We start from the raw sequence: 13,109 nt of genomic DNA, 5'->3' as shown, positions 1-13,109 counted from the left end.
TCTAAGGCTTCAAGCGGGCCACGTGCCGGGCCTACCCAACCAGGCTCCCGGTGAGCTAACCCAGACGTCAGGCCTGAGTTCGGGCTGCTGGTTGCCACCGCCCACGTCGGCTGCCATTCACTACAGTTCCCGCTAATCCCCTCTCGCTGTCTGGTGGCCGACTCCGCCCCAATGCAGCGGCGCTTCCACTGGCTGCCACCAAAACTGGGCGCTTTGATTTCCTTCGTTCCCATTTGTCCAGACCAGTGTCAGTCACCGAACACCCACCCATGTCGCTCAGCCATTGGCTTAGAAGTCAGGGATAGAACAGGATTCTGGTTAAGAAGGGAAGCAATTAAAGTCCAAAGCCAACCTCATCACCCAGAGCTCGTCAGGGATTGGATTAATTGACTGCCCATCTTTACAAGCACCACCTCTCACGTGCATTCATTGGCTTGCGTCCACGACTATCAAACCTAACGCCCACCCAGCAGGTCCATAGGAGTCTTCCACTAGGCCCGGCCTTACAGTCCACGTGACTCTTCAGAACCGTCAATCTAATTCTGAAGCCGCCCCGCGAATCTGGCACTCGCGTTTCATTGGGCCTCCTGCCTTCTCAGGTCTCCTTCATTTGCCCGCCCAGCACCGGCAGCTCGCAGCTATTGCCTCTGAGAGCCGTCAGTCACCCTGAGCCTCCCGCCCACTGCCCCTCATTGCGCTCCGATTGGCCACCTCCTTCAGAGCTCGCGATTGGTGTCCGGGGTGCGGCGGCTGCCTCCCATTGGCCCGCCGGAGCCGTCCGTCACGTCGGCGGCGGGAGGGGCGACTCTCTCCCCACTCGTCGTCCTCCCAGCGGCTGGGTTCCCAGAGTGCTCCGCGGCCGTGTGGAGCGAGGCCTTGTTCCCGCGTTGAGCCGCCGCCGCTGCCGCCGCCTCCTCAGCTTCAGCCTCCGCGCCAGGCCCGGCCCCGCCGCGCCATGTCGGACTACAGCACGGGAGGACCCCCGCCCGGGCCGCCGCCGCCCGCCGGCGGGGGCGGGGGAGCCGGAGGCGCCGGGGGAGGCCCTCCGCCGGGCCCGCCAGGCGCGGGGGACCGGGGCGGCGGCGGCCCCGGCGGCGGCGGCCTGGGCGGGGGGTCGGCCGGGGGCCCCTCTCAGCCACCCGGCGGAGGCGGTCCGGGAATCCGCAAGGACGCCTTCGCCGACGCCGTGCAGCGGGCCCGCCAGGTGAGGAGGCCAAGGGCCTGAGGGGTGCGCTCGCGCGCGCGCGCAGGCGGGGGAGGGGGCGGGGGTCACGTGCGCGCGCGCGCGGGGTCGCGGAGGGGGGCCGGGGCCGTCGCGGGGTCACGTGGGCGGTAGGCGGGGGCCTGGCCCTCCCGCTGCGCCTCGAGTGGGATCCCAGCGGGTGACCCCCCTGCAGGGGGTAGGGGCGCACCGGGGGTCACCAGGAGCGGCGCCTGGGTGTGCAGGCGCCCCGGAGCTCGGAGACGCACTTTTGGGACCCCCCCCCTTAGCCCCCCGCCTTAGGACATGCCTGGAGGCCGTGGTCCACCTTCCCGGGCGGAGGGCCTTTACTCTGTCCTCCATATCAGGGCAAAGGGCAGTGTTTGCCCCCAACCCAGTCCCATTTCTGTCCCCTCTCTAGGAGAAAGGGACACTGTGGGGGTGGGAGGGACAGTCCTTCCTCTTGAGTCGGGAAAGTGGATGGGGGCTTGTCTAGGGCTGAGCACTTGGGCGAAATTGGGAAGACGAGCATGGGGACTGGCTCTTGGATGCTTTGGTGGCTTGAAAGCGTGGTCTGTCTCTTTGGGGGAAAGATGGGAGGGTCTCCCACGACCGTGTATTGAGGCATAATGACAACAAGGAAGTGTCACATGCTTATAGAACTGACCTCTCCAGCTCCATTTGCAGCCTCCCCATGGCCTGGAGGGGTGGGGGTCGGTAGAATGGGAGGACTTTGCCGCCGACCGGCTCCTGGGCTGTCCCAATACCTCCGGGGCTAGAGACTGGCTGCTCCCAAGGTGGGAGGTCTCGTTAGGTGAACGCCTGTGTTCTGGCCCTCTGTGGTCTCTGACTAACTCACCCTTGGAGTTGGGTGGGTTTTAGCGTGCATTTGGTCTTATTGCCCATGGAACCGTCTTGATTCTGGGCAGCTTGAAGGGAGGGAGCTGGTGCTCTCAGTTGGTGGGGACAGGCCCCCTGTGGGCATCCCATGAGTTTTGGCTCTAGGGCAGCATAGAAAAATGAAGACTGGTGGAAAGGGAGATTCTTAACATGATTTGGGTTTCTAAACCCCGGACTCTGATCCTAAGTTTGCTGGGTTGAGGTTTCTTTGAAGTTGCTCTTCATGTGTCTGAGATGTAACTTGTATCCCATAGAGTCTTGGTTTTTTTTTTTTTTTTTTTGGAAACAGTCTCACTATCACCCAGGCAGGGGTGCAGTGGCACGATCTCAGCTCCCCATAGCCTCCACCTCTCCAGTTGAAGTGCTCCTCCTGCCTCAGCCTCCCGAGTAGCTGGGATTATAAGTGTGTACCACCACACCCAGCTAATTTTTGTATTTTTAGTAGGGATGGAGTTTCACCATGTCAGCCAGTCTGTCTCGAACTCCTGACTTCAAGTGATCTGCCCGCCTCGGCCTCCCAAAATGCTGGGATTACAGGCATAAGCCACAGTGCCCAGCCATCCAAAAAAATCTTCTGTTTTGGTCAAATGAGGATTTCATATCCCTTGAAGTGATCACTTTGCTGAAATGTATTCAATAAATTGATAAAAGGATTTTGAGAGTAGGGGAGATAGGGGAAAGTTGAACTCTTCAGCATCCCAGGAAAACTGGGCTAAAAAAAAAAACACACTTTCTGGTTCTCTGAGCTGGGGCCACTGGCAGGAGCAAGTGTCTGAAAGCTCCTGGAGATGACCTGGGGACCCTCCCTGGCACCCGAGCCTCTGTTCCTGTCACCCTTAGAACGCAGTCAGTGTGGATTATGGGCTGGCCACAATTAAGACACAAATCCCAGAAGGGAAGAGGGGAATTTTGATATTCCCAGATAACTGGTGAGAACCTTGAGGCCTAGGTTCAAAACTCCTTCTAAGATGTCTTAACCAAGTGACTCTTCCCTAAATTGGAGGGCCAGACACCAAGACCCATGGGCTTTTGTGTCCAGGAGATGTTCTGAGAAGTTGACCCGGGTGCCATGGAGGGTTGTTTTTAGTGGTAATTCTTCTGTGCTTACTACTTTATTCTAGATTGCAGCCAAAATTGGAGGCGATGCTGCCACGACAGTGAATAACAGCACTCCTGATTTTGGTTTTGGGGGCCAAAAGAGACAGTTGGAAGATGGAGGTAACTCCCTGCTGCTACCTTTAGCTTAGGAGGAAGGACTGGGGGCCTAAAGAGGTGCTTTTGTTTGAGTGTGGTTCAGAGGGGGTGGGTGTCGCTGTTGTTTGGTCTTTTAAAACCTCAGCAATCCCAGCTTTGTTAATTCTTTTTGTTCCGTCTGCCATCCTGAGGTATCAGGTGGCAGAAAGGAGGGCAGGTTGATTGTGACTGGGTCGAAGTTGTAAGTTCCCAAGATGATTCCTCCCCTTCTGGGAGGCTGAGGCAACCTGGAGCAGTTACTGAGGCTTGATGTGAAGTTGGCCGAGCCCTGGGGTGCATAGTGTGACCCCAAGTAGCGGATGATCAGCCCTGACCAACTCCACTGTTATCCGTGACACCCCTCCCTGCTAGAGGCAGGTCCTGCCCTAAACCGGGAGGACTCAGGTGCCTGGTGGTGGTTGCGTGTTCCGAAGGCTTTTTTACTCTGGGATTGGCAGAGTCTGGCCTCCCTCAGGGGCCGGTCTCTCCTAGGCTCCTGTCTCAGCTCCTGTTAAGGGTGGGGGCCGAGGGGCACTGTTTACCTTGGACATGTGGCACCAGCATCAGGTTCGAGGCGGCCGTGGGTGGGTGGGTGCTGCATCTGCCATCCTCTCTCTTTTCCAGATCAACCGGAGAGCAAGAAGTTGGCTTCCCAGGGAGACTGTAAGTCCAGGGGGTCTGGTGGCAGATATGTGGCTTCAGAGGGTTGAGGTTTTCAGGAGTCAGGAGCTGGAAGCACTGAGGAGGTGGCAGCTCTTTACAGAGGCCCCTGGTGCTTCCATTCTGGGGCCCATATATTTGAGGGATCCCAGGAACCCTGAAATTGAGGCAGATGAACTCTGTGCTTTTATGGGGAGGGATCCACAGCATCCATCAGGCACTGGAGCAGGCTGGGGACCATGGTGCCGGGCTCAGCTCCCACTGCCCCGGGGCAGGCAGTGCCAAGTGCCTGAGGAGGAGCTAAGCCAGTCTTTGCTTTGGGTTTTCTCTCTACAGCAATCAGTTCTCAACTTGGACCCATCCATCCTCCCCCAAGGTAAGCCATGGTGGGGTCCACACTGCTTGCTTGTCTGTTGGCCAGCAGACTGGCCTTTCTGCTGACTTGGGAGGACTCTGACTGGGGGCACCTCTCAGGTTTTATCCCCTAGTGCCAGTTGACCAGAGAGTGCTCAGACGGGAATGAGGCAGAGGAGCTGTGTCTGTTCCTCGTACCCCTTGTCTGAAGGGCTGTGGGAAGGGAGGGTCGTGGCAGTCACTGTAGTGATAGGGTGGTCTCCGCACCCAATGGCTTCCTCCGCTGGGGTGGGGACTCTGAGCAGCACAAATGTCTTCCTGGAAGAGGCTAGGAGGGCCTTGCTTCCCTCCCTCACACATCTGTAAGTGCCCATCCCACTCAGTGCTGTGGAGCTCAGGGCTCTTTGCCCCACCAGATGGACTGAGGTGAACCTGACACAGGACAGTTGTCAGGGGTCATTTTTTGTTTGTTTTTTAATGGGCCAGTAGTTTCATGAAGTACTAGGAAAATAAGATGAAAAGGACATACAGCTGGCTTTTTAGAGCTGAGAGACATAGAGTGACTGTCAGCTTGCTATTCAGTGCTCCCTCTCGCCCTGAATCAATGGGACGGCACCAGGCCACGGCCCACAATGCCCAGACCAAGCCTCTTGGGGCACAGATGGGGAAACTGAGGCCTTGGAGGTTTTGCGGCCTGTGTGGTCAGACTCTGCTTAGACCTATGGTGGCCTTGGCTTCAAGTAGACCTTCCAGAGCTGCTGTCCTCCTCCCTTCCCACTTGAGGACTGACCTTTGGCGTGTCTCTTTACAGGACTTCAATGACAGAAGAGTACAGGGTCCCAGACGGCATGGTGGGCCTGAGTGAGTGTGGGTCACCTTGGGTGGGGAGGCCCACTCTTCCCCAGGAGGAAGTGTCCTGTGAGCTCCTGCCAGCCCAGAAGCCCTGGTCTGAGAGGGCTCCTATGTGCTGTTCTCATTTGTCCCTTCTTCATCCCCTCTGGGCAGAGGACAGGAGCTCTCTAGAGGACTGCTGCCCTTCTGAATATCAGAGGGGTTGGGGCCCCGGCCACACAGTCTCCTGAGGCCCGGGCTCCCTTCCCTCATCACGCTTTGCTTTTCTCTTTCTTTCTCCATCCAGTCATTGGCAGAGGAGGTGAACAAATTAACAAAATCCAACAGGATTCAGGCTGCAAAGTACAGATTTCTCCAGGTACAAGAGCATCAGGTTCCTGCGAGAATGGGGGCCGGGGTTGGGCCCTTTGCACTTTCCTTTAATTACTTAATTTCCACGGAACTGTGGACAGGAAGCGAGCTGGCGCTTGTTGGTGCTTACTACGGACCAGGCTCTGTGCAGTATCTCACTCCACTAGTACTGCCCACGGGGCACCGCTGTGACTTTTTTATTTTCAGTGGGTGGGTGTGGACTGAGGTGGCAGGGCTAGCATTTCGCACAGGGGCCTGGTTCCAGACACCGGGCTCCTCAGCACTGCACTGACCTGCCGTGTGGGTGAAAGCACGCCAGCAAGACTTCATGAGGCAGGGTGGTGCCTTGGAAAGAGGGATCACTCTGAGGTCAGGCCCAGGTGCAAATCCCAGTTCTGGCTGCACATCTGCTCTCAGGCAATATAGTTACCTTTTCGAATCTCAGAGTCCTGAGCTACAAAAAGTCTGCTCAGCTTCACTTGGTCGTGTAGCATGTGTTGTCTATAGAAGAGGCTCTGGTGGTCATCACTGGTGGTAGGGGTGGCCAGGTCCTAGACCTTCTGAAATCTGCAACTCCCTCCACCTCATCCTTTTCCCTAAAAATCCTGCCTCCCTTCTGGGATCTCTTCCCAACCTTGGCCTTGCATCAAGCAGCCTCCCAGGTGTTTAGGGGAAGTAAACTGATGTGTCAGGCACTCAATAGGACACAAGTGGCCCTTGGTTGTTCTGAAAGTTTCCTCATGTCCAAGGCAGGCCTTTCTCTGCCTGTGGGCCAGAGAGGGCACTGACCCTATCTCCTCTTTCCAGATAGTGGTGGCCTACCCGAGCGCAGCGTATCCTTGACAGGAGCCCCAGAATCTGTCCAGTAAGTCCCCACAGGGCCTCTCATTGTGATGTGGGGGGCAGGCAGAAGCCCGCCCCATCCCTTTGAATTGAAAATTGGGAGCAACTTGCACGCCATGTCTTGCTCCCCTCTCCAGACAGCCATGTTAACATGAGGCTGATTCCCCGGCAGCCCAAGACCTGGGGAACCTGGAGCCTGAACAGCCCCAGTGACTGGCCCCTCTTCCCTGTCATCCTTGCACACTCTGGGGTTGCCTTCCATTTGAGCTGGGTGGGCCACCAGACCAGTACCTTTCTCCAGCGATGGCACCTGCTCCTCCCCTTCCTAGGAAAGCGAAGATGATGCTGGATGACATTGTGTCTCGGGGTCGTGGGGGCCCCCCAGGACAGTTCCACGACAATGCCAACGGGGGCCAGAACGGCACCGTGCAGGAGATCATGATCCCTGCGGGCAAGGCCGGCCTGGTCATCGGCAAGGGCGGGGAGACCATTAAGCAGCTGCAGGTGAGGGCAGCACCTGGGCAGCCTTCCTCTGCATCCATGTGCCACACCCCACCGCCACCACCACAGCAGCCCAGGAAGTCTTGGGAGAGCCCAGCACTAACGGTTAACCTTGGTTGTAAAGGAACGCGCTGGAGTGAAGATGATCTTAATTCAGGACGGATCTCAGAATACCAACGTGGACAAACCTCTCCGGATCATTGGGGATCCTTACAAAGTGCAGGTGAGCACGCCCTGGGGTGGTGGAGGGGGTTCTGGAGCGGCATGGGCAGGTGGGCAGGGCCAGCGGCCCTAAGGTCTGCATTCCACCGGAGAGATATGTGAACAGTCGGTCGTAACACCGAGAGGCTTGCAAGAGCACTGGCTCACAGGGCGGCCCTGAACTGACTCCCAGCTTTGTGTGTGTGAGGCACCGGCCTCACCTCTGACCTTCTGCTTTTTTATCTGGAAACGGGGCTGCTGGCAGTGGCAGATAGAGAGCTCAGTAGGGTGCTGTGCTGGGCTCACCCAGGGTTCGTGGGTCCTTAGTTGAGGCCCGCACTCCTGAGGGGGTGGGGGGCGTGTGGGGCAGCAGGGCTCACCCGTGGGGGCTGCTTCCTGTGTGTTTGCAGCAAGCCTGTGAGATGGTGATGGACATCCTCCGGGAACGTGACCAAGGCGGCTTTGGGGACCGGAATGAGTACGGATCTCGGATTGGTGGAGGCATCGATGTGAGTGTGGGCCCTGCCTTCACCTCTCCCCCCGCCCCCCCGGGTGGAGGGAGGGGCCGGGGTGAGTGGCTCCTCATGACCAGTGGGCAGCAGAGGGCAGCAGAGCTGCGGGCCGAGCTGAGCCTGCTGCCTCCTTCCCCAGGTGCCAGTGCCCAGGCATTCTGTTGGCGTGGTCATTGGCCGGAGTGGAGAGATGATCAAGAAGATCCAGAATGACGCTGGTGTGCGGATACAGTTCAAGCAAGGTCAGGGCCTGGCCCACCCTGCGCCTGGCCAGTGCACCCCCCACCCTCTTTGGGAGGCAGGCTCTGAGGGAGCTGGGCACCATGGTTAGCCAGGTGGCCTCCATAGCACCTCATGGCTCCTAGTCCAACCGTCAGAACATGGCCAGTCCCTTCTGTCCTCTGGGATGGACGCATGAGGGAGTGACACATGAGGGCTTTCCACATCCAGGGGGAACGTGTTCCTGTCACTATCAGATCTCCTCTTCCTCCCCCAACGATGGAGCCTATCCTGACAGGACAGCCCTGGGTGCCCCGCAGGCTGGATCAGGGCACTCCACCTCAGCTCTGGGCTCTTGCCAGTCCTCAGGCAGTCTCTGAGCTGCCTGCCGGCGGGGGAGAAGGGCCCCTCTCGCTTTTCAGAGATTTATTGTTCTGTAAAATCTTTCAGTGCTGGGGGTGCTGTGTGCTGGAAGAAGCTTGAGCCACCTCCTGGCTTGGCCGTGGGTTTCCTTCTCTGGGAATGTGGGCCGCCTCCCCCTCAATCCCTGAGCGAGTGGAGGCTGGGAGCGGCGCAGCGCGTCTGAGATCTCAGGCCAGCGTGGTGTCTGCGCTGGAGGCGGCGTTGCAGGCCTCTGGGGTGGGCTCTTCTTTTAAACTTGTCTCTCTGCTCTCTTGGTGCTGGCCTCAGATGACGGGACAGGGCCCGAGAAGATTGCTCATATAATGGGGCCCCCAGACAGGTGCGAGCACGCAGCCCGGATCATCAACGACCTCCTCCAGAGCCTCAGGGTAGGTGGCCCTGGGTGCTGAAGGGGCTGGCAGGGCCTCCAGGGGAGTGCGGAGACCAGACTGGCTTCCAGGGTTCATCATCTTCCTCCTCCTCTTGTCTTGCAGAGTGGTCCCCCAGGTCCTCCAGGGGGTCCAGGCATGCCCCCGGGGGGCCGCGGCCGAGGAAGAGGCCAAGGCAATTGGGGTCCCCCTGGCGGGGAGATGACCTTCTCCATCCCCACTCACAAGTGTGGGCTGGTCATCGGCCGAGGTGAGTGTGGCCCCCTGCGCCCTTCTCCTTGCCCCCTCTTCCCTGGGCCATCACTGCAGGCCACCTTCACCTTCTGCGTTTCTGCAGGTGGCGAGAATGTGAAAGCCATAAACCAGCAGACGGGAGCCTTCGTAGAGATCTCCCGGCAGCTGCCACCCAACGGGGACCCCAACTTCAAGTTGTTCATCATCCGGGGTTCACCCCAGCAGATTGACCACGCCAAGCAGCTTATCGAGGAAAAGATCGAGGTGGGTTGGGGCGGGCTCTGGGGGTTTGGTCTCTCAGCCCGGATCCCAGCCCACTCACCTTGGCTACTCTCCTTCCTTCCAGGGTCCTCTCTGCCCAGTTGGACCAGGCCCAGGTGGCCCAGGCCCTGCTGGCCCAATGGGGCCCTTCAATCCTGGGCCCTTCAACCAGGGGCCACCCGGGGCTCCCCCACAGTGAGTATCCTTCTCTGCCTCCTGGGCTTTGGGGTCGGGGGTCACTGAGCTGGCAAGAAGAATAACAGACCCCATTTCCCTTTCCCTAGAAGTGCAGGTGGGGGGCCTCATCCAGCCCATTTTTGTGGATACCATCAACAGGCCCTCTCGTGTCCACTGGTAGAGCACATGTGCCTTTTAGCATCCTTCCGCGCACGTGGAAGTTTCGGGGCTTCTTTCATGTCCTCGAGCTGACGCTGCGCATCCTTCGAGTTGCTTCTTATCTAGGCCTTTCCCAGGCGCCCCATTGAGCCTGGTGGTTTGGGTCTCTGGCTCCTCCCCACTGAAAAACATCCCCACCCCAGGTGGGCCGGCTGCGGCCACCCCCACACCACTGCTCAAGCATCCCTTTCTTCTCTCCTGCAGTGCCGGGGGGCCCCCTCCTCACCAGTACCCACCCCAGGGCTGGGGCAATACCTACCCCCAGTGGCAGCCGCCTGCTCCTCACGACCCAAGTAAGTGATGGGCCACCTGGGGGGGTGGGCCCTGTTTTGGTCCCATGTCTCACCCAGGGTATCTCCTGCAGGCAAAGCAGCTGCAGCGGCTGCGGACCCCAACGCCGCGTGGGCCGCCTACTACTCACACTACTACCAGCAGCCCCCGGGCCCCGTCCCCGGCCCCGCACCGGCCCCTGCGGCCCCACCGGCTCAGGGTGAGCCCCCTCAGCCCCCACCCACCGGCCAGTCGGACTACACTAAGGCCTGGGAAGAGTATTACAAAAAGATCGGTGAGTCTGCAGGGTGGCGGGGGGGCTCCAGCCCTGCCAGGGGAGTGGTTTCTGACCTGTCTCGGCGCCTGCACAGGCCAGCAGCCCCAGCAGCCTGGAGCACCCCCACAGCAGGACTACACGAAGGCCTGGGAGGAGTACTACAAGAAGCAAGGTGAGTGGCCACCATGCGGGGACAGGGGCAGGGGCAGACCTCACCCACAGCCTCTCACCTGCCTTTGTCCACCCACAGCGCAAGTGGCCACCGGAGGGGGTCCAGGAGCTCCCCCAGGCTCCCAGCCAGACTACAGTGCCGCCTGGGCGGAATATTACAGACAGCAGGCCGCTTACTACGGACAGACCCCAGGTCCTGGCGGCCCCCAGCCACCGCCCACGCAGCAGGGACAGCAGCAGGCAAGTGGGAATTGCCACCCTCCTCCTCCTCCTTTCTCCTTCCAACCCCCGGCCACCGTCCATCCTGCCTTAGTGGGTAGCGCCGGAAACCCCTTCCCCTGCGGGGTGTGCCCTTGATGCCTGCATCAGGGGCCGTGTGGCCGGAGGTCTCCGGGAGTCCCCACGCACCGCCAGGGAAGCATTCGCTGGGTCCAGAGGTTAAACGAAGAGGCCTCCCTGCGCCGGCTGCTTGTTCCTGTGTGCCGCTGTCGTGATGCTGGGGAGCGCTGAGACTCGCAGGCGGGACTTCTGAACTGCTGGGGAGTCGGGGGGCAGGCAGACAGCGCGGACGGTGGGCACCGGCCCGGCCGCCACCTCGCTCACAATCTGGCCACTTGGGAAGAAAACGTCTATTTTTTCCCCTTCTCTGCATCACTTTTTTGGTTTTTGTTCTTTTTATTGTTTTATTTTTTAAACCCATGATCTTTTTTCCCGTGTCCAAGTGACTGTGTTGCAGGCGGCCCGGCTCTGGCAGGGACTGGTGGGGACGCGGGGAGCGGCCCAGGCCCCTGCCCCTCCGGGCTCAGCCTCCCATGCGCTCGCGCTTGCCTGTGTCCCGGGCTTGTCTGTGAAGTGGGCGTGAAGATCGTTGCCACCTTCCAACCTACCTCACAGGGGTGTTGTGGGGACACCATGATCTCTGGATTGTTCATGTTGTTGTGCTGCGCCGGGAGCCGCCGCCCTCTGGAGACAGGGCAGCTCCCCTACGACCCTAGCGCCTCCGCCCTCCGCGGCCCCGCTCCTCTCTTCCTGCTCTGTCCCTCCTTCTCCATCAGGGAGCAGCGTGACTTCAGCGAGTCCCGCGAGCACCTGGCTAGACAGTTAACAAGCACGTCCTTCCAGCCTGAGCCAGCGCAGGTTTGGGAGGGGGCTTCCTGCCCCCCCCTCCACGGTGTTCCAGCCCCTCCTCTCTTCCGCCCCTTAGTCTCCCACCCTTCCCTCCCCGTAGTGACCAATTCCTATCTCTTCCCTCTCCGCAGGCTCAATGAATCGAATGAATGTGAACTTCTTCATCTGTGAAAAATCTTTATTTTTTTTTCCATTTTGTTCTGTTTGGGGGCTTCTGTTTTGTTTGGCGAGAGAGCGATGGCTGCCGTGGGGAGTATTGGGGAGCCCTCATGGCAAGCGGGGTGGGGGGGGACTTGGGGGCATGCCGGGCCCTCACTCTCTCGCCTGTTCTGTGTCTCACATGCTTTTTCTTTCAAAATTGGGATCCTTCCATGTTGAGCCAGCCAGAGAAGATAGCGAGATCTAAATCTCTGCCAAAAAAAAAAAATTTAAAAATTAAAAACACAAAGAGCAAAGCAGAACTTATAAAATTATATATATATATATTAAAAAGTCTCTATTCTTCACCCCCCAGCCTTCCTGAACCTGCCTCTCTGAGGATAAAGCGATTCATTTTCTCCCACCCTCGGCCCTCTTCTTGTTTTTAAAATAAACTTTTAAAAAGGAAAAAAAAAAGTCACTCTTGCTATTTCTTTTTTTTAGTTAGAGGTGGAACATTCCTTGGACCAGGTGTTGTATTGCAGGACCCCTTCCCCCAGCAGCCAAGCCCCCCCTCTTCTCCTTTCCTCCCGCCCTGGCTCAGCTCCCGCGGCCCCGCCCGTCCCCCCTCCCAGGACTGGTCTGTTGTCTTTTCATCTGTTCAAGAGGAGATTGAAACTGAAAACAAAATGAGAACAACAAAAAAAATTGTATGGCAGTTTTTACTTTTTATCGCTCGTTTTTAACTTCACAAATAAATGATAACAAAACCTCCCCGTCTGCGGGTGCTGTCTGTCTCCCCCCCCTCCTTCCCTCCCTGTAGTTTTGAAGCAGATGTTTGTTCTTTATAGATGTTGTTTAAAAACCCTGATAATGGTGATTGAAAATTACAAACTTTGTGTTTTTTTTTTTTTTTAAGAAAAATATAAGAGAAAATAGTTTTCTTCAGGCTCAATGTGCTTTCCTAATCCTGCCCCCCTCCCTTTTTTTTGTTAAATAAAGTGCTTTTTGTTTAAAAAAAAAAAAGACTGCGTGCTGGCCGCAGTTGTGTTTGTGAGAGGAAACAAGTTGAGCACGTCTCAGCCAATTAGAGTGGGGTATGGCCCCCCAAGACTTTCCCCTTCCGATGTGGGAAGGGGAGGCTGGCCGAGCCCAGCACTGCTGTCTTCCCCTACCCAGTTTCCTCCAGCACCTCGGGGAGCAAGGCGCTCAGGAGGGCCTCAGGGACCGGCGTTCCCATGGACGGGCTGTTGCTACAGGAGGTCTTCTGGCCTGTTAACGTTCAGAGCCCTGAGGTAGGAGCCAGGCCCACGCCAATGCTCGGTGGGTGATGGGACCAGATGTGAGGTGGGAAAGGGCACCGAGGGGCCACCCAAGCTCTTTGGACCTGGGCAGGCATCTTGCTGCCCCCCATGCGGCTGCAGGGTCTCTGAGGTTGTGGCTGAATGCCAGCGTTTAAAACTGGCTTCATCTCAGATGTCCTGGGCTCACGGGCCTGGTGATAGCCCCGGCAGGAGCCAGTTAACAGCTGTGGCCTCTAGGGGGGGTGTTTACAGTCCCCCGAACCATGCAGGTGTGCCAGGCACCTGGCCCAATGGGGCATGTTCCTTGGCGTC

General features: G+C 58.3%; 1 protein-coding gene across 5 annotated transcripts; it reads left to right on the top strand.

The window, feature by feature from the left end:
• Positions 1 to 857: 857 nt before the first annotated feature.
• On the top strand, positions 858 to 12,519 carry KHSRP (KH-type splicing regulatory protein). Of its 5 annotated transcripts, none has more exons than XM_030807763.1 (20): positions 858 to 1,204; positions 3,223 to 3,319; positions 3,959 to 3,997; positions 4,331 to 4,370; positions 5,160 to 5,209; positions 5,487 to 5,558; positions 6,359 to 6,416; positions 6,724 to 6,898; positions 7,020 to 7,118; positions 7,507 to 7,605; positions 7,748 to 7,850; positions 8,518 to 8,618; positions 8,724 to 8,868; positions 8,956 to 9,116; positions 9,199 to 9,308; positions 9,714 to 9,802; positions 9,874 to 9,999; positions 10,151 to 10,228; positions 10,307 to 10,467; positions 11,487 to 12,519. In XM_030807763.1, exons 1-20 carry the CDS (start codon positions 956 to 958, stop codon positions 11,493 to 11,495), a joined length of 2,061 nt encoding a protein of 686 aa, XP_030663623.1. In that variant the 5' UTR covers positions 858 to 955; the 3' UTR covers positions 11,496 to 12,519. The 5 variants fall into 5 exon arrangements, with proteins under 5 accessions (XP_030663623.1, XP_030663622.1, XP_030663621.1 ...); XM_030807762.1 differs by having other exon boundaries at positions 9,874 to 10,074; XM_030807764.1 differs by having other exon boundaries at positions 904 to 971; positions 1,108 to 1,204; positions 9,874 to 10,074; positions 10,307 to 12,519.
• The last annotated feature ends 590 nt before the right edge of the window (positions 12,520 to 13,109 follow it).

Source organism: Nomascus leucogenys, unplaced genomic scaffold (assembly GCF_006542625.1).
Source record: "Nomascus leucogenys isolate Asia unplaced genomic scaffold, Asia_NLE_v1 Super-Scaffold_241, whole genome shotgun sequence".
Lineage (NCBI taxonomy): Eukaryota > Metazoa > Chordata > Mammalia > Primates > Hylobatidae > Nomascus > Nomascus leucogenys.
The sequence above is the reverse complement of the archived record's forward strand: the minus strand, read 5'-3'. Positions and strand labels throughout refer to the sequence as shown.